The sequence below is a fragment of the Primulina tabacum genome, chromosome 11 (assembly GCF_025594145.1).
Source record: "Primulina tabacum isolate GXHZ01 chromosome 11, ASM2559414v2, whole genome shotgun sequence".
Lineage (NCBI taxonomy): Eukaryota > Viridiplantae > Streptophyta > Magnoliopsida > Lamiales > Gesneriaceae > Primulina > Primulina tabacum.
The window spans coordinates 7,472,727-7,493,065 of record NC_134560.1 but is presented as its reverse complement, the minus strand read 5'-3'; the positions used below and the strand labels follow the sequence as shown (position 1 = coordinate 7,493,065).

The 20,339-nt window shown below is 36.1% G+C and overlaps 2 protein-coding genes across 2 annotated transcripts; one reads left to right on the top strand and one right to left on the bottom strand.

The window, feature by feature from the left end:
• The first annotated feature begins 4,241 nt into the window (after nucleotides 1-4,241).
• LOC142518187 (transcription factor MTB1-like) lies at nucleotides 4,242-6,645 on the top strand. The gene has a single exon (XM_075620906.1). The coding sequence runs from the start codon at nucleotides 4,637-4,639 to the stop codon at nucleotides 6,446-6,448; it is 1,812 nt and encodes a 603-aa protein (XP_075477021.1). The 5' UTR covers nucleotides 4,242-4,636; the 3' UTR covers nucleotides 6,449-6,645.
• Nucleotides 6,646-7,993: 1,348 nt separating this feature from the next.
• On the bottom strand, nucleotides 7,994-11,887 carry LOC142518018 (uncharacterized). Its single transcript, XM_075620593.1, has 4 exons — nucleotides 11,398-11,887; nucleotides 10,954-11,056; nucleotides 9,812-9,902; nucleotides 7,994-9,456 (listed from the first exon to the last, which is right to left on the bottom strand). Exons 1-4 carry the CDS (start codon nucleotides 11,752-11,754, stop codon nucleotides 8,280-8,282), a joined length of 1,728 nt encoding a protein of 575 aa, XP_075476708.1. The 5' UTR covers nucleotides 11,755-11,887; the 3' UTR covers nucleotides 7,994-8,279.
• Nucleotides 11,888-20,339: the final 8,452 nt, after the last annotated feature.

Here is a 20,339-nt window from a genome sequence, read left to right as displayed (position 1 = left end):
GATGTATTATTTTAACCCACCTAATATAACCTAATCATTAATAGGAGGTATTGACTTGGTTAAATAATCACGCGTACCAAACGAGGGATAAGGTGGGTTAAAAAAAATAAACCCACCTTATCCATCAAACCAAACACTCCCTTAGTGTATATAGATATTTTCGTAAAAGAATAGGTGCATTGTGAGATTATCTCATTGATCTTATTAATGAGATGAGTCAACATTGCTTATATTTATAATAAAAGTAACTATTTTGGCAGAAAAAGTAAAATTTTTTCATGAGTGATCTAAATAGAATATCAACCTCATAAAATTACACACGAGATCATCTCACAATAGTTTTTGTGTTAGTAAAAACAAACAGGAATGCGACCAAATCTAAAAACCAAACTATAAGTTTGAAAGAATAGCTATGCATACATTTGGGACGAAGGGGATAAATAATGACAACAAATTCTCTGTTAAACTAAATGTTACCCCTTTAATTGGAGATGATATTCAAAGAAAGGAAATATTAAACAAATTTTAATATATAATTACAGTGATTATGTGATTTTAAATTAATCACAACTTGCCAGCGGGATTTCTTCTTCCAAAGGCTTTAAGTAAAATATAAGCTAGAATCTTTTTTATGGGGCTGGGGTTCCCCCTTTGTCCGTACAATCTGACCACCTTTTGACCTCAACCAGGCTTCCCCAGCCGTTGGATCTGCTCAATATATCCCCCATTGAAATTGTAAAGAGAGCACCTTATAATAACTAAATTGGCATGACCACTTCCAAATTACAATTAACACTTTTATTTTTAATTAGTTTATTAATTATTATTTATATCATTATCTTTTTACATTTTTTATCTTGCTATTTTGAATTAATGTAAATTAACACAAAAATTTAAAATAAAATCAATTATTGTATTTAATTCTAAAAAATATTAATCACAAAAAACGATTATATAAACATGCAACCGCTAGTCTTATATCAGGGCTCGACCCATGATACCGACAATTGGTCTTATGGTACGACCAACAATTTTCAAAATTACATTTATATCCTCGGCTAATTTTCATAATATTGATTTGACTCATATTTTAATAATATTTAAAAAAACTATAAAAATTGTGGTGCAACTACACACTAAGTATATAAATAAGTTGGAAATAAAAATCGATATCACTATTTTGGTATGTACGGTGAAATCTTTTCTGTTTTATTTAAAAGACCCTGGTTTTTCTAAGACAAAAACTTGTGTAGATAGTCTCAAGTGTCGTATTTTGTGAGACGAATACCTTATTTTAGTCATACATGAAAAAATATTACTTTTTATGCTAAGAGTATTACTTTTTATTGTGAATATCGGTAAGATTGATATGTCTCACATATACAGATTCGTGAGACCGTCTCACAAGAGACCTACTCTTTTTTTAAAGTTTTATCTCTTGTTTTTTTTTAATGAATTGTTTTTAAAATTTATTTAAAATAATTCATCGTCTATAGTTTGTCTTTCAAGCTTAATTTAAACTATAGAAAAATAAATTAATAGTGTCTCAATCATTTTACATTTTGTGTACAAAATATGAATATCTATCTACACATGTGGGCCAGTGGGTGTGGGGAGAGAGAGAGAGGGTTGGGCCTTATTGGGCCTCAAATTTCAGTAGTACACAGTAATTTTTTAATATTAGATTAAAAATAATATCCCTAAAGCCCATTACAGTCTGTGATAGTTTTATCTGCAGAGTGTATAATTTGGAGGTTCAAGTGTACTTATCATGGCTTTAAGTTTTAGGTCAAATAAAATTTTTAGATATATAAATTTACATTGATGTATTCGTTGAGATTTGATGGCTTTTTTTAAAATGACAGACTTTTGTAGAGTCGACGGACTTGTATTGACTTTGTATTATCTTACGTAATTCTAAAGATTTTCACCGAATTTTGTATATTTATTTTGTAATAATTTTATAGAGATGTCTAAATTTATATATATATATATATATATATATATATATATATATATATATATATAATATGATAGATTTTGTAATTTATAATTGTATTTTTTTTAATTTTTTGAACTAGCAATTGAGTGTCAATAATATTTATTTATTTAAAATATTTTTATCCAACTATATTAATTTTTATTTATCGATTTGATTTATGAAAAAAATAAATAAGTATTAAATTTATTATAATTAAAATTTAATTATCAAATCAATTCAATATTTTTAGTTAATTGTTAAATTTTTTAAAAAATACGTAACAGTAATTTTCAATATTTATAAATAATAAAATTTAAATAATATCATTCGTTTTAACTAAATTTTTTAGTGAAAAAATATTTTAATTTTGTTTTTACAATATATTTAACAATAAAATGAAATAAAAAATTTGTACTCGAAATATAGAATAAAAACGTTTAAATATTTGATGTAAATTTATAAATTTTTTGCATATTTCATTTCGTATAATTATCTTTATATATGTATTCGTAAATTTTTGAATAATGCATCAATTAGTCATACATAAATTATATACTGTTATATATATAAACGAATAAATTTTTTATTCACTATCCTATGGTTGAATTTTGAATTATATACAATTTGTAAATTTTACTTATTAAAATAATTATTACTTTCACTATTGAGCCAATCAAATATTATAATTTTTTTTTGTATTTAATGACTTTTTTTATTTCAAAAATTATAAATATGATTTAAAATCTAGCTAGTTTTTTTTATTAGAAATCGAAAAATAATTGTGCTAATTCATTTTAAATAATTGTAAATAAAAAGTAGCAATAAGAAAAAATATGATTCTATAAGAATAGGAAAAACCATATGGAGAAGAGAATAATGAATTAACTAGTTATATATATATAGATATATATCTATGTATGAGTTTGAGATATTTTTCATTTAATTTTCATCCAAATTTTTATGTTGAAGAGAAGACAAATATTTGGCGTTGTACCTTAAATTTCAATGATCGTATTCATGAAGTTATTAAAAGTTTATTAATATTTTGAATATCTCAAGATTTTTGTAAAAGTTTTAAAAGTTAAATTTGAATATCACATGATGTTAGGATCAAGTGCTTACTATTAGACCAAAAATTATATCTGTTTGTCAAGGCGCAACATTATTTTCTTATATTTGTGGTAGCGTAGCGTGCATTTGCTTGAGTGCTAATGGATCGGGTTGTTGGGCTCATAAGTCCATGTACGTGTGTGTTTATCTGTTGGTGTTATCTCATATCTCTTAGAGATCAGTCTTTACCATTTTCCTACCGTCTCGAAATATCTCTAGGAGAGACGGTATTACCCGTTAAGATATGTCGTCACTCTTTTATGGCACACCTAGCCAACCGGATCAAGCGACGCAATGTCAGCAACTTGACGCACGACAACTTCTTAAGAAGTCATATATCCCAGTACGACTCTCACTCATACATGCTTAACTCAACACATGATTTTTAAAAACTTTATAAAAGTTTACTTTGAACAGTCACTAGACATTTATAAATTATATAAAAACTCGCTGAATAAGTACTCGTATACTTCTAAACTCCACAAAAAAATCATTAAAAATCTATAAGGAATACAACTTTTTAAGTTAACACTTAACATAACTAAACCGTACCAAATTCAGTTAAATGTCACGAAATCCCCCCTTTTCACGAGCAACATGGGAAAACTAAAATAAAAAAGGGATGAAAAGCACACGCAGAAAACGTGGAGTGGAAACAATAAAATGAATAGTGTAATGACACTTTGACAATTGAGTTGTATGATTTAATAAGGTACTATGAAGCCATTTTGTCCAAATCATGAAGCCAATTTCTAATTAAATAATTTTTTTTACAAAACTAATTATAAATTTAATTGTAATTTTGGAATGGTCATACCAAAAATACCAAGATAGTTATTTATAGAATAGTAATTTATAATTTTTTTACATATTAATTTTCAATTTTAATTGTAAGATAACATAGATCAAACGAGTCATAATGCAGATATTTTATTACAAAAATTTAATAATTCCATGTAAAATAAAAATGATAAAATCATGTAGAAAAAGAAAAGAAAGAGAGAGGATATATATACATATATATATATATACACAAAATAAAAAATAAAAAAAACATGGGGAAAAGAGAATACACCACACTGCTTTAACCTAACCATGGTTACTTTTTCACTCCGAGCCAAAACTTCAAACACGTGTGAATCACAGTTGGAATTCGGGTAATCAATCTCGGACACTTCTCCTTTTTTCTTCCTGTCCTCCGAGGCAACGAATGCTCTTCGTTCTCATTTCTCCATCAACTGTGCATCATGTGTTAAATACACACTACTCGGTAATTCGTTCTTTATGCTTTATATTGTAGTCTTACTTTTTGGCCTTGCGTATCTATTTGGATTTGTGAGATTTGAGATCTGAGAGCTATGAGTTACGGCCTGCTTGTTTTCTGCAAGAACCATTGAATTTTTTGGAAAAGCTGAGACGGGGTTTTGTTTGACTGGTTTACGTATTATCTGAGTCTGTGTGATTTGGAAATTGGGATTGATCAGAAAGACTGGATTTTTTTTTCATTTCTTTTTAATTTTTTTGGTTAGTGGGTAGTGTTGTGGGATGGGATTGGAATTCGGGATGGAGGCTGTTGGGTGGAATGTCGAGGATAAAGCCATGGCGGCGGCGGTTTTAGGAGCCAAGGCTTTTGATCACTTGATGTTAAGCTCCGTCTCTGCTGAATGTTCGTTGATGGCGTTGGGGAATGATGAGAAGTTGCAGAAAACGCTGTCAGATCTTGTGGAACGCCCAGATTCTGCCAATTTTACCTGGAATTATGCCATTTTTTGGCAGCTTTCGAGGTCTAAATCTGGTGATTTGGTCTTGGGCTGGGGAGATGGGTGCTGTCGTGAGCCTTGCGACGAGGAGGAGTCTGAATTTACCCAGATTCACAATATGCGACTTGAAGATGAATCCAAACAAAGAATGAGGAAAAGGGTCCTCCAGAAGTTGCATACCCTGTTTGGGGGAACTGATGAGGATAATTATGCCTTTGGATTGGATAAGGTTACGGACACGGAGATGTTCTTCCTGGCTTCTATGTACTTCTCCTTTCCTAAGGGAGAAGTGGGTCCTGGAAAATGTTTTGGGTCAAATAAGCATGTCTGGTTATTGGATGCTTTGAAGTCTCCTATTGATTATTGTGTGAGATCCTTTCTTGCAAAATCGGCTGGTTTGCAAACTATCGTTTTAATTCCAACAGACATTGGTGTGGTTGAATTAGGCTCAGTAAAATGTATCCCGGAAAGCTTAGAGATCTTGAAGGAGATTGGATCATCCTTTTCCTCAATTTCATCACATCTTAGTGCCAAGAAAGCCGTGGATGTGGTGGCTGTGGCCAACCAAAAAGATGCTGACGATCCAATTCCTAATTTGGTAAGTGGAAACCGTTCAGGAGTCATTCCCAAGATTTTCGGGCAGGATTTAAATTCAGGGCGCATGCAATTTATTGAAAAACTCACTGCTAAGAAAGTGGAAGGCAGGACATCGGATGCAAATGCAGATGGGCTCAGGCTGCCATTTGCAAAAACTGGAAATGGTTTTCATGGCGCAACGTGGACTCAGTGCAATAATGTAAAGCCAGGGAACCACACAGAGATTTATAGCCCTCATCCTGTAACCAAAAATCTTCACGATCTTATCGGTGGGCCAAGGCAAGAGTTTCGGCTAAATAATACTCAAAATCAAAAGCCAGCAAAGATGCAGATTGATTTTACTGGAGCAACCTCACGGCCATTAGTTTCCCAGACGCGTAGTATTGACTCTGAGCATTCAGATGTTGAGGTCTCATGCCAGGAAGAACAGAATGGGCTCTCGACAGAGATGAGGCCAAGAAAGCGTGGTAGGAAGCCTGCCAATGGACGAATGGAGGCTCTCAATCATGTTGAAGCAGAGAGGCAACGAAGAGAAAAGCTTAACCAACGCTTCTATGCATTACGAGCAGTTGTGCCAAATATTTCCAAGATGGACAAAGCTTCTCTCCTTGGAGACGCAATTTCTTACATAACCGAACTACAGACTAAACTTAAGAACATGGAATCAGAGAAGGAAAAACCTAGAAGCATACCAAGAGAAGCATCGGTTTTAGAAGCTAAGCCAAGCACGGAGATGCGAGAATCGGTTCCAAGAATCGACATCCAAGCCAATGGTGATGACATTACGGTGCATGTGAGCTGCCAATTGAATGCTCACCCAGTGTCCAAGATCGTCCAAGCTATCAAGAATGCGCAGGCAACTATAGTTGATGCAAAAATGGTTGTTGGGAGTGAAAAAATATTTCACACATTCGTTGTAAAATCAGTAGGATCGGAACCACTGACCAATGAGAAGCTTGTAAAAGCATATCCCCATGATTCCAACTCCTGGCAGCAGTAGTCATCTGTATCATGTGGTACAATCAGTACGGAAAACGTTTTTGCAGACTATACAGCAGACAATGCTAGCATTAGAAGAAAAAATTGTAATCTGGCTCACTAGGTTTACAAAACATTATTGTTTATAGTATATACGCATTACTATTGAATGTATAAGTTTTAACGAGACCTTCCATTAGTTCCCTATCTCCCACTTCTCTATGTTTTATTCAATTCTGTTGCTGTTATTTGGAATTTGCATGGCTTGCAGTATTTTGGTTGTCATAATCTTTGCTCTCATTCTTGAGTTGCTAGTGATGTTCTTGCTATGTATTTGAAATCATGTTTGTTTGAAATCACACGTTAAATTTGATTAATTGCATGATATTTGGCAAAATCACGTGTTTAGGAGAAGATGAATGAACCATTGCCAATGGTTGGTTTGAATGGTAGGTGTGTGTGGTGTGTAATTGAAGACTTGATTTTTTCGTCAGTACTGTTAAATATTTATTTCAAATTTGGGTTCACACACACACACACACACACACACACACACACACAAACAACAAATTATTTAAAAAACATTTTCTCGGAACAGAGTACAAGGAAGGTGGGTTGTGCTTCCAATCTTCCGGTTTTTGGACCTCGAAGGAATACATGTGAACAAGTGTTTAACAGCATATAGCTTTTTCAAGAACGTGTGACATGTGGGGGAACAACTATTTAGATGTGTTGGGCATGACAAATTAAAATGTCATACTTCAAGAGATATATATATATATATATATATATATATCATCCATCGAGTCAACCAATAAAATGTCACTCGTCTATCCGAATTGTACATCGAATATATCTATGTAAGAACTAATTTTATCAGTAACAAGCATTAAAAATCTAAATTTAGGATGATGGGCAAACTTTGTAAGCTCGCATTTATTGTATTTCTACATTTATAACTGGCAGGCATAAATTCAATGATCACAACTATTATCACACGATCGTCATCATAACTAAAAATAATTCATGCAAATGTTGTTTCATTTTTTTTGCAGAGTTGTTTTTATATGAGAGATGCATGGAGAATGGACCATCCCGTAAAATTGGACCCAAATAATCCAATAGCATAGATTTTGCTCCCTTTTCCACAGGTCGGCAACATCATGTAAATTTCTTAGAGCCGACCAACCAGTAACCAACCATACATGATCTGGGGTTACTTCGACTTTACTGTATCCCCCCTGTTAATCCAATGGATCATATGGATTCAAATCAGTTTTTACTGGTGATCCCCACTGTAAAACACAATATTTTTGGCTTAACATGGATCTTTAGATTAAGGGTTTGGTGATACCCACGGATCTATGATCTGCTCGCTTCCGGATACTAATTTGCAAGACATCCTCCTCATAAAACATTAATCAAACAGATAGGAACATCAAAAGGAATATGATGGCCAGAAGGTTCGTGCACCCCTTGGGAAATGGAAGGGTTATTCTTAGCAACCAAGCAACATTATTATTTAGGCATGAGCCAGATCTGGTCAACTTTTACAAAAATACGAGACTAAACAATTGCAAGCATGTCATCATTATTCTAAGGTACACTGTTGAAAATTATCATTAGTTCAAAAGAAAGGATGCACCATCAATGGTACATTGTTTACACTCTCCATCTATCACAATTATTATTACTGAAGTACGAAAAGATAACTTCCAAGTGACTCTACAAAATCCTTAGCGATCGTCACTCCTAAAAACTGCAATGGGATTCTTCTAAGGGCTCAACCACAAACGAAGATTACTATAGGAACTTATACATGTGAGAAGAAAGATAATATAATGGCTGTTGAGTTATTTGTCATTTGCCACCTCAGCCACGTACGAGCTTTTATGCAGCGATACAACTACACTCTCCTTTTCATTGTGCTTCTCGCAGGTTTCAGATTTCCGATCAGGACAGGTTTTGGCAATGTGCCCCTCCTTTCCACAACTAAAACAAATCCTTTTCTTTTCTCTGATTGCTGTTCCATGCTTGGACTCCACTGTATGGCCATTCTTATAGATGATAAGTTCTTTCTTATGGCAGTTACGAGACTCTTCTTCAACCTGAAGAAGATGCATCAACGTATTCAATGGTAAACCCTCCTCGTGAAGCAATCTTGTTCGGAATTCCTTCCAAGAAGGTGGGAGCTTGGATATTATGACACTAACATGAAAGTTTTCGTCTATAAAGGAACCAGAAGCCATTATCGAGTTGGCAATCTTGTGAAGTTCTTGAACCTGCTCAAGGACCGATACCCCATCCACCATCTGAAAATGAATATATTTGTTGATTTGAGACGTTTTTGTTCCAAAATCCTCATCATACACTGATTTTAGTTCTTCCCAGAGCTCTTCAGCAGAAGAACTTTTAAGTGAGTAGAAATGGAAAAGACTGTCGCAAAGAGATTTCAAGATGTTTTGGCGGCAGATGCAGTCATCATATATCCACCTCTGAATGGCAGCTTTGACTTTAGCCGTTTCATTAAAACTAATTTCAGAGTTCAACAATAGGCTGGGGCATTGCTCGACAAGCACATACGCAATGTTTGACCGGCTCAGGAATAATTGCATATGCAGCCTCCAAGAAGGATAATTTCTTCCGTCAAGACGGATGGTCTGTATCGGACTAAGTTGTTCGGAATGGAAAGAATTAACTGTATGGTGAAATTGTCGTTTTAAAGGAAATGCAGGTTCTGAAGCTGAAACATCAGATTCAGTTTGTTTTATTTCAGCAGAAACCTGTTCCCAAGTGCCTAAGCCAGAAATACCAACCTCTTTTTGTTTACTATCAGCAACAATTTGCTTTCTAGAGTTGGAGGTAATCACTGGTGTAGTGATCTCCATCTCAGTTTGTATCTTCTCAATATGAGTGCAACCGGTACTTGTAAAGCTAGAATTGCTGATCTCTCTTTGCTTATTATTAATAGCAGAATTGGCCACCGAATTTGTCATTTCCGCTTCACTCTGCTCTGCAGCAACTCTAGATCTATAGTTCACTCGGTAAATGGATAGCATGTTCACAAAAGGTCATTCCGAATCAATGCAAAACCATATCTTCATAGAAAAACATTAATGACTAGAAGTAGGCGGTGCATTGAACATATGGGGCACAAATAGTGTAACTTCTGTCTAACATAACTTTTATAAACAATGAGTTGGACACCCAGTAATTCTGCAATGTGAAAGACGTGTCTTGCATCGTGTTTTTAGTTGATTTCATTTGATAAATGGAAAGCGTAATAAATTCAGATTCCTTTTTTCCATTTGCACAGATCCAGGAAAAGTGTGCAAGTTCCCAAGAGTAAAATTTGTAGTCCATTGCAATAAAAAAGAAGCCTAACCTCACATGAGAATCTAGTTTTGCAATGGCTTCCTGAATTGCAGGGAAGCTCTTTCTGAACGTGAGCCATTGTTCAGGCGTCAAGCTGACACCTGAGTTGAAGATAAGCACATAAAGGAGTCAATAAATAAATTAAATGGAGTAAGGGCAGGCCGGAGAAAGAAAATGTCTAAAGAGAAATCAGCTATCTGTGCTGGATAATGGAAAACAAGCCAGTCTTCCAAAATAGGTAAATAAATATCTGACAAAATCAAGTCATAAATGATCAGCACACAGTGACATAACAGTTAATTTGGAGGTAATGATGCAATATCCCCATGTGACATGCAATCTCAATCGCACAGGATGCTTTTCAGGAAGAGTAAAAAATCTGCCCTGTATGTGTCACTTATCTATGACATTTCAGTTGTGATCAAAACATTTTCTCTCAAGATATTATAACTGATTTTAAATTAGATTCCAGAGAACGACAGGACAAAATTTACCACATGGAGCGGTGCTACAGAGCTAAGTTGAGGAATAACAATAAGATGATGTTCTAGAATGTTTTTTATTTTACTTCATTTTTTGTGGATGGAGTCGGACTAGTGGTGGTGGCAGTATGTCAATTGTGAAATATAAACTATGTAACAAATTCTAATAGCAATTTTCCATGAGGCAGAAATTTATGTTTGTTTGAGCTAATGCCTAATTCAACCATTTTTATGGTGCCATGATTCTTGATAGGGAGGACATACATCAGTCATTTAAACTAGACTAGATAAAGGGTGCACGAAAAATCTTAATAGGAAAGAAATACTATTTCCAAGCTCAATCTAAATAGGTACTCCCGACATATTGCATGTCAACATCTTCATACAGACCTACATTTGGTAGGTGTTCGCTACTCAAAAAGAAAATGCGTCCTTTCGCTTCAAAGTTTTTGTGACTTACTAATATACTAGACTGGCATCTCAACTTGAAACAGATAAATTTACACGTAAGAGCAGAAAAATGAATGAAAAGCCCAAGTAGATCATTACGTCATTGCTACAAATTAGTGAGATATGGCATGGACATGGAAAAAAATTATCTAAGAACTGTTTCAAGTGAACCTATATATTTATGATAGCATATTATAGAAAAAATTATGAAGATCATCACCTGCTTTAGGCAACATATTTCCATCTTTTATACTAAAATCCCGGATTGAAACTAAGGTTCTTCCACTTTGGTCATAGATGCTCACCATTCTTGTGTCTGCCAGCTGCATACCCGAAAAGACCAGAAACGCTTTAAAACAAGAAGCACAGAAATTTATGAAATCCAGATCAAGAAAATGGATATATCTCAATACAGAGAGATTGGTAGAATCATTTCTGTTATTCTCGTAGTTCATAGATAAAATCAATTAAACGAATTCTAACCTGCAACATCAAACTCCTCACCTTCTTAGAAGAAATTTTCAATAAACAGGAATGGTTGGGAAAAATGGTTTTCTGAAAATAAATAATATTTTCCTCCATCTAGCCAGGTGTGTGCTCGTCTTCAACAAAAATGCTTTTTGGTACGGCCTCATTAATAGAAAATCCAACAATTTCAACTAACCTTACAAATGATTTTGCCATCGTAATTCAATTCACCGCCGCCACCTCCCAATTGCTCCCACAGTCGCTTCTTTTCATTCCCAACACCGTTAATTTGATTGATATTATCGTCGTTCTTATTCAGATGCGACGGCTTCGTTCCGAGGATTGCTTTAGCCGTCGAGAGCAGAAAAGAGTCAACGACACCTCGAACGAACGTCCGTTCGGAAATTCCGGAGAGGTCTAATCCTAGTCGATCGGCGGCGGCGGTCCGGATACTTGACTCCGTAGCCGTCTCCAAGTCCGATGTTTCGAGAATCTGTAACACAGTCTCTTCAATCTTAGGCCGTTTAGATGGATTCAAGCACTGACCATCCATCGATCAATAGCTCTTGAGAAATTGAGCAGTAGAAATCAGTGCACTGTCCGAGAATCTGACAGGAGAGACTTCGGGAGCAAGGGCCGAAAGTGATATTCTCCTCCGAAATTACAGGGCCGACGAAGCACATAAACTATAGGTTGTGCTGAATCCTCTGGTCCAAATTGAACCGAGACAGAATAACCCCATTAGCTATTTGGGCCATTGGGCTTTAGCCACATCTAGTTTGAGTAGGGATGGAAACCCGGACCCGTCCCATCCCGTGGATCCGGAGGTTCAATCTGGGTTTGATCCCTTTGATCCCGTAAAAAAATTATAATATTTAAATTTTATTCGATGCACAATAAAAATAATAAATATTAATAAAATTTGTTGAAAATGAAGAAGAAATGGTTTGGCGGGAGGAAAATTCTCCCATTTTCAGTAAATGTTTATTGAATGTTTTTGTGGTCTTATATTAACTGTACAAGCAACTATCTCATACCTATTTATACTAAAAAGAAGAAATGCTAACAAAGGAAACACGTTTCTTATAATTTACAAGTCACAACTTTAAGACTCCCCTCAAGCTTGGAATAAATCTAGCATTCCAAGCTTGGAGATTAGATAATAATGTTGGCCTTTTCCCAGCGCTTTGGTTAGTAAGTCCGCCGGCTGTTCTCCTGTAGAAACATGATATGTTTTGATCAGCTTATCACAAATCTTTTCTCGCACCAAATGACAATCAATTTCGATATGTTTCATTATCTCGTGATACATCGGATTGGCCGCAATGTGCAATGCAGCCGTGCTGTCACAATAAACCATCACTGGAAGTGTTAACACCATTCCCATGTCCTTTAGGATCCCAACTATCCAGATTATCTCACACGTTGTGTTTGCCATTGCCTTGTATTCTGCTTCAGCTGAAGACCTCGAAACAGTTGCTTGCTTCTTGGTTTTCCATGATAGCAGCGAACTTCCAAGCTTAATACAATAGCCAGTAATTGATCTTCTTGTCATGGGACAAGTTGCCCAGTCGGAATCACAATAAGCTGATAGAGACAAAGAAATTTGGGCAGAAAACAAAATCCCTTTACCAGGCGAAGATTTTAGATACCGTAGTACTCTCAAAGCTGCCTCCAAGTGTGATGACTTTGGATTATTCATGAACCGACTTAATGTTTGTACAACGTAGCATATATCGGGCCTTGTAACAGTGAGGTATATAAGTCGACCAATCAACCTTCTATACTCACCAGCATCGTCCAACAATGGATCATTGATAGGGTCTTTCCCTGTACTGTCATCAAATTCCTTCAAAGTGAGCTTAGTGTTTTGATCCATGTAGTGTCACAAATTTTAGCTCCTGCTAAACCTGCATCTGATATAAGTTCCAGGCAGTATTTTCTTTGATTCAAACATATCCCATCTTTGGATCGAGCAACCTCTATACCAAGAAAATATTTTAATGTCCCCAAGTCCTTAATCTTGATATACTTGTGCAAATGCTTCTTCAATGCTTCGATTGAGATCTGATGGTTACCTGTGATCACTATATCATCTACATAAACCAGTAATATAGTAATAAAATCTTGTTCCTTCTTGACAAACATTGAATGATCATGCTTGGATTGTGAAAAACCAGCCCCTTTCATGATGGATGCAAATTTAATGTTCCATTGTCTCGATGCTTGTTTGAGTCCATATAAAGATTTCAGCAATTTACACACCTTAGTGCCTTCGGACTCCCCATGTCTTCGAAGTCCCTTGCAGTTCTCCCCCTGGCTTCGAAGACCTTGAGGTAACACCATATAAATTTCATCATCAAGATCCCCTTGAAGAAAAGCGTTTGTGACATCCATTTGGTATAAAGGCCAATGGAACATGGCAGCAACACTAAGAAGGCATCTCACGGTAGTGATCTTGGCTACGGGAGAAAATGTGTCATGGAAGTCTACTCCATAAAGTTGAGTATAGCCCTTGGCAACAAGTCGTGCTTTATGACGATCCACACTACTATCGGGATTATATTTAATCTTGTAAACCCATTTATTCCCAATAGGAACCTTTCCTAATGGCAAATCAACAATCTCCCATGTATGGTTATTGTTCAGTGCTTGCAACTCAAGATCCATAGCAGAGAGCCAACGGGGATCAACGATTGCCTCATGATAGGAAGTAGGCTCTTTTCTGGCAGTGAGTTTCAAAAGAAAGGCACTATAAGAAGGAGACAACTTATCATAATTGAGGTAATTAGATATGGGGTGTGGGGAAGAACCAAAGGAGCATATGTAGTCTTGAGACCAAATTGGAGGTCGAGGAGGGCGAGTGGATCGACGTGGATGACAAGTATCTGGAGCATGGGCTTGTGGCTGTGGAGGTGGTAAAGAATCAATAATGGGTGTGTCAAGAAGTTTCGTTTGTAGGCGGAAAAATGGGCTCACAATTGGGATGATGTGATAATGGAAAAACGGTTTCATGAAACACAACATCTCGTGAGATAAAAATTCGTTGTGTGATTAAATCTTGGACTTTATACCTTTTTTGAGAACTGGAGTATCCAAGAAAAACACAAGCACTAGCACGAGGGGAAAATTTGTCCCTCTTAGGCAATGTAGAAACATAGCAAAGACAACCCAAGACTCGGAGATGAGAGTAAGAAGGAGGAGCACCGAACAAGGCTTCAAAAGGTGTCTTATTGGATAAAAGAGGTGTTGGGGTACGATTGATGAGGTAAGTGGCAGTGAGGACACAATCACCCCAATACTTATCGGGCAGAGATGCTTGAAATTTCAAGGAGCGAGCAACATCGAGAATATGACGGTATTTACTGCTCCACAAGACCATTTTGTTGAGGGGTATAAGGACATGAGCTTTGATGAATAATACCCAAAGCATGGAACATATCTGTACACTCATGTTGGAAAAATTCCATGGCATTGTCTGTCCTAATGACTTTAACATGAGTGGAAAATTGAGTTTGGATGAAGGCTAGAAATCTCTTAATCATAGGGAGAACATCTAGTTTGGAGTGCATTAAGTATACCCAGGTTGCTCTCGTGTAGTCATCTACGATGGTTAGAAAATATCTCTCGCCATTGTATGTGGGTGTATGAAAGGGTCCCCATACATCCATATGAATCAATTGAAAAACAACAGATGAATTTATTGATCTTTTCTTAGGAATGCACATGCGAATTTGCTTAGATAAAGGGCAAATGTCACAATGAGACAAACCAGAAATATTTGGCAAGAAATGTAACATTTTCATTCGAGCTAAAGAGATATGTCCTAGGCGTCGATGCCACAAGGTTTCATTTGGTATATCAGTGGCTTGTGTATTATTTACAGTTGAAAACAATGACCTAAACAAAGGAAATTGAGAAAAAAAAGATGTGGAGGTATTTTGTGCATCCGGGAGCTTCAAGCTTGAGTTGTCTAGATAGTAAAGCCCCTTCCTTTCTCTACCAATCCCCATTATATTCCCATTTGAGAGGGCCTGAAACACACAAAACCGTGGGAAGAATGTGACAAAAAAGTGATGATCTTTAGTGAATTTAGAGATGGAAAGAAGATTATGATGAAATTCTGGAACAACAAGGACATTGGCGAGAGTAATGGTTTGATTGATAGAGATGGTGCCAAGGCTACTAATTTTGGTGGCACTACCATTTGGCAATTGTATTGAGCCCGTGGCACTTGCACAGGATCGAAGAACATGTGGCAATCCATTAAATCTAATCATGTGATCATTAGCACCAGAATCAAGTATCCATTCAGTGTGAAGATAAGAGTTGCAAGATTGTCCAGTACCTGCCATGCTTACAGTGGCTATGTTTTGTTCCCCAGTCACTTGTTCCTTTGCAAGAAGTTTCAAAATGGCAGCATACTGATCTTGTGTAAAGAAGGATCCTGCATCTTTGGCCACATTTGGTTGCTCAGCTTCACTAGTACCGATCGAAGCATTAGCCTTTCTTAGCACTCTGCCTTTGTCATAGCTTTCCCTGTTGAATTTTTGGTTCCCACCTTTCCACTGTCCCTTGTAAAATTTGTGTCCAGGAGGATAGCCATTTAGTCTGAAACAAGTCTCTTTGGTATGCCCAAGCCAGTTACAATGCTCGCATCTAATGTCATTCTTCTTTCTATTCTGAGCAAAGAAGAAGGCAGTAGGTTCCATCTTGGGCGGAGGCATACTTAACAGACTCCGATGTGATTCTTCCTGAGATATGAGAGCAAAGGCACCACTCACTGTAGGAAGCGGGCACATCATCAGTATGTGGCTTCGAATGTGAACAAAACTGTCGTTAAGTCCCATGAGGAACTGAAGGAGTTTGTGTTGTTGATCAAACTCAATGAACTTCTTCGAAGACTCACATGAACATATAGGAAGTGTCACAAGAGAGGCGTATTCATCCCACAATTGTCGAAGCTTCGAATAATATGCTGAAATTGAGCTGTTACCTTGCACATGACAACCTATTTCTCGGTGTAGTGCAAAGATCCTCGAACCGTTCACCTTATCAAAACCTTCCCGCAGATCGTTCCAGACTACAGCAGCATCAGTAGAGTATACGATTCCACTAAAAATTTCCTTCGATACAGTATTCATGATCCAGGACAAGACGATCGCATTACATCTTTCCCACTGAAGCATCATACCTGAACCAAGATCTGGTTTCTTACAGCTTCCGTCAATGAAAGCAAGCTTGTTCCTAGCTCGCAAAGAGATCTGCATCGCGCGACTCCAGATCCTGTAGTTTTCAGTACCAATTAGTTGCTCATTGATCAAATTGAGCCCCGGTGTGTCCGATAAATTGATATAGAATGGATCTGAGACATCAATTGCAGTAGACGTCATTAAAAAAAACTTCGATGCTGAAGAAATAGGGATGATCAAATATGGTTGATCAATCCTAGAATCAGATCCAGAAGATGCAATTCCTACTCTGATACCATGTTGAAAATGAAGAAGAAATGGTTTGGCGGGAGGAAAATTCTCCCATTTTCAGTAAATGTTTATTGAATGTTTTTGTGTTTCTATATTAACTGTACAAGCAACTACCTCATACCTATTTATACTAAGAAGAATAAATGCTAACAAAGGAAACACGTTTCTTATAATTTACAAGTCACAACTTTAAGAAAATTTCTACATTGTTATTAATAATATTTCAGAACGAAAAAATATTATCACGATTTATATATTCTATATTAAACATATTATGATATAAAAAATTTATTTCAATCTAAAAATATTATTAATTTAAATTATATATTAAATTATTCAATATAATATAAAGAGATTAATAATAAATATATATTGGCGGGACGAGTTTACTAAATCCCAAGACTCGTCCCGAACTCTCTTGTAGAGTCACTTACCGGGTCAAGCCCACCTGGGGGTGGTTTTACATTGTCGTTCATAAGTTTGAGAGCATACTCATCTTTATTAATAATTTTTATAAATGATGATGTTTTTAAAAAGTTTGCACTTGATTGATGAAATTGATTGATGAACTTGAGAATATTTATTCAAATTCTTTTTAACTTGTTTGAAATGAAAAAAATCCAGTCATGTAATTCTAATACTATTGTTGTGGTTTTTAAATAGACTCAAGATGATTTTATCCTTCAAATCAGGACCATATTTCCAGCTATCCCCTGAAATTTGAAATCTTATTTTGTTTACATTTGAAATTTCTAATTTTTAAATAAGCACAAGAAGTTCATTAACTTTGTGATGTTGGGAAAAAACCCATAAATCGCAGAATCCATCACGTTAAATCATTAAAAATTTGACTGAAAACTTAAGCGAAAGCGTACCTGAAGCCATAATCCTGAATTCTTTAGAACGTGTCTTGATCTTCCAGATCTACGCGCTCTTTACTTGAGAGAATCCTTTAGTTTCTCTTCAGAACTATTTTCTTAATGGGGGGAGAGAATAGTGAAAGTGATAATGCGAGATCTGGGGACCATGACCCATATTTATAGATAAGGTTTATCAATATCTTCTGATATTTCTGTTTTAACCCATCATAAAAACAGAAATTACACTTATGTCTCTACACATTAAAGACCCACAACCCATTATATACATTAAAGCCCAATAACTCGAAATATTAATTGATTACTTTATTTTGGGCTTAACTTAATAGACAACCCACAACACATAATTATTCGCATATAAGCCCATATAAATAAATTGATCCAACAATCTCCCACTTGGGCTATATGTGCAACTTTATAATTATGTTTGTGAAAATAACCTTATGAGCTCAAAATTGTTGTCATTTTGAAATGTATCTATAACCAATCCGGTCCATCAATCACATCAACATAGGATCAAAGCAATCTTCGCTACACTCAAGGTAACTAGACCCATCAATGGTCACATATGCCAACACAACTGAATGACATGGATCATGAAGTGGATGTGTAGCATGGAAATTTCATGCAATGTGACCGTAACATGCCTATTTCCAACTGGTCCTCCCTTTAACCTTATCGAGATCAAACTTTAAATCATAATCAGATTGTGACTTAACTTGAAATTTATTTCTGCAGAAAATAAATTTACATAACTGTAACTGAAAATGTCTACAACTGAAAAGCATTTAAAATAGCAAACTCCCACTAAAACTGGATTTCCTCAATTGACATAACACCCATACTAGCAGTGTGCTCATGAAACTGTTTGGGTGGTAGTCCCTTAGTAAGCGGATCCGCAACCATGGAGTTTGTACCGATATGCTCAATAGACAACTTTCCACTCTGAATTCTTTCTTTAACAACCAAAAACTTGATGTCAATATGTTTTGACTTCGTCGAGCTCCTGTTGTTATTGGAATACGTAACTTCTGATTTATTATCACAATGTAATCTTAGTGGCTTTTCAATGCCATCAACAATGCGCAGTCCCGTGACAAAATTTTGCAGCCATATTCCATGATTGGATGCCTCATAACACGCTACAAACTCAGCTGCCATGGTGGAAGAAGCTATAAGGTGACTGTTTAGCACTCTTCCAGGAAATGACACCTCCACCAAGGAGATAGATGTAGCCCGGCGTAGATTTCATATTATCTTGGCATCCAGCAAAATCGGAGTCACTATACCCAATGATCTCAAGCTGATCCAACCTCCGATATATGAGCATGTAATCTTTTGTTCTCTGTAGGTACCGTAAAACCCTTTTGACTGCTTTCCAATGTTCCACTCCTGGATTACTTAAATATCGTCCCAACATTCCTGTCACGTACGCAATATCTGGACGTGTACAAACCTGAGCATACATCAGACTCCCCACTGCAGATGCATAAGGGAACCTTCTGCATTTATTTTTCCTCAAAATCATTCTTTGGGCATTATTTGAGACTAAATTTGTCTCCATAAGCCACATGGGTATCTGTTGGTTTACAATCTTGCATCCCATATCGCTTGAGAACTTTCTCGATATAGCCTTTCTGAGATAATCCAAGAATACCCCAAGAACGATCCCGTTGTATCTGAATACCCAGTATAAAAGATGCATCACCAAGATCTTTCATCTCAAAATTCTTAGCTAGAAATCTCTTGGTTTCATGCAACAACTCTATATCGTTGCTAGCGAGTAGAATGTCATCAACATATAAAACCAGAAAAATATGCTTACTCCCACTGAACTTATGGTACACACAATCATCGACCAAATTCTTCTCAAAACCAAACGAGATGATCACTTGATGAAATTTGAAATACCATCGTCGAGATGTCTGCTTGAGCCCATAGATGGATTTCTTTAATTTGCAAACCATATTATTTGTGTCTTTGGACACAAAATTTTCTGGCTGCACCATATAAATCGTTTCATCAATGTCACCATTTAGAAACGCAGTCTTTACATCCATCTGATGAAGCTCAAGATCGAAATGTGCCACCAAAGCCATTATAATCCTTAAAGAGTCTTTCGAAGAAACCGGAGAAAAAGTCTCTTTATAATCAATGCCTTCTTTCTGTGTAAAGCTTTTAGCGACAAGACGAGCCTTATATCTTTCCACATTGCCTTTCGAATCCCTCTTGGTTTTAAATATCAATTTGCAACCAATGGGCTTCGTACCTTTAGGCAATGGGACAAGATCTCATACGTCATTGTCCTTCATGGATTTTATCTCCTCATTCATGGCATCATTCCACTTTTGAGAGTTAAAACTTTCCATGGCTTGACGGAAGTTAATAGGATCATCCTCCATCAATCCAATGTCTGCCTCATGTTCTTGAAGAAATACAATGTAATCATCTGGCAATGCATTTCTCCGCTCTCTAGTAGATCTCCTTAATGACATAGGTTCTGGAGGTGCTTGAGTTTGTTCATCTGGAATGGGAGGATCTCTAATATTGTCTTCATGTATTGTGTCTTGGTCAAAGTGAGGAATATGATCCTGATCAATGTCCAAGACACCTGTGGGAATATTTACATATTCCTCTTCAAAGACAATATCGCTTATTTATCTCCCCCCAGCAAACCCAACATCCTCAAAGAACCGGGCATTTCCTGACTCAAAAGTCGACTTACTCGTGGGATCATAAAACTTGTACCCCCTGGATCTTTTAAAGTATCCAATAAA

What these genes read in the sequence shown, in the direction of transcription:
- LOC142518187 (XM_075620906.1), top strand. Translation starts at nt 4,637, where the DNA reads ATGGGATTGGAATTCGGGATGGAGGCTGTTGGGTGGAATGTCGAGGAT.
- LOC142518018 (XM_075620593.1), bottom strand. Translation starts at nt 11,754, where the DNA reads ATGGATGGTCAGTGCTTGAATCCATCTAAACGGCCTAAGATTGAAGAG. An exon ending in AAATATGTTGCCTAAAGCAG is followed by an intron (nt 9,903 to 10,953) that starts GTGATGATCTTC and finishes TCTTCAACTCAG; the next exon opens with GTGTCAGCTTGACGCCTGAA. An exon ending in AAACTAGATTCTCATGTGAG is followed by an intron (nt 9,457 to 9,811) that starts GTTAGGCTTCTT and finishes AGTGAACTATAG; the next exon opens with ATCTAGAGTTGCTGCAGAGC.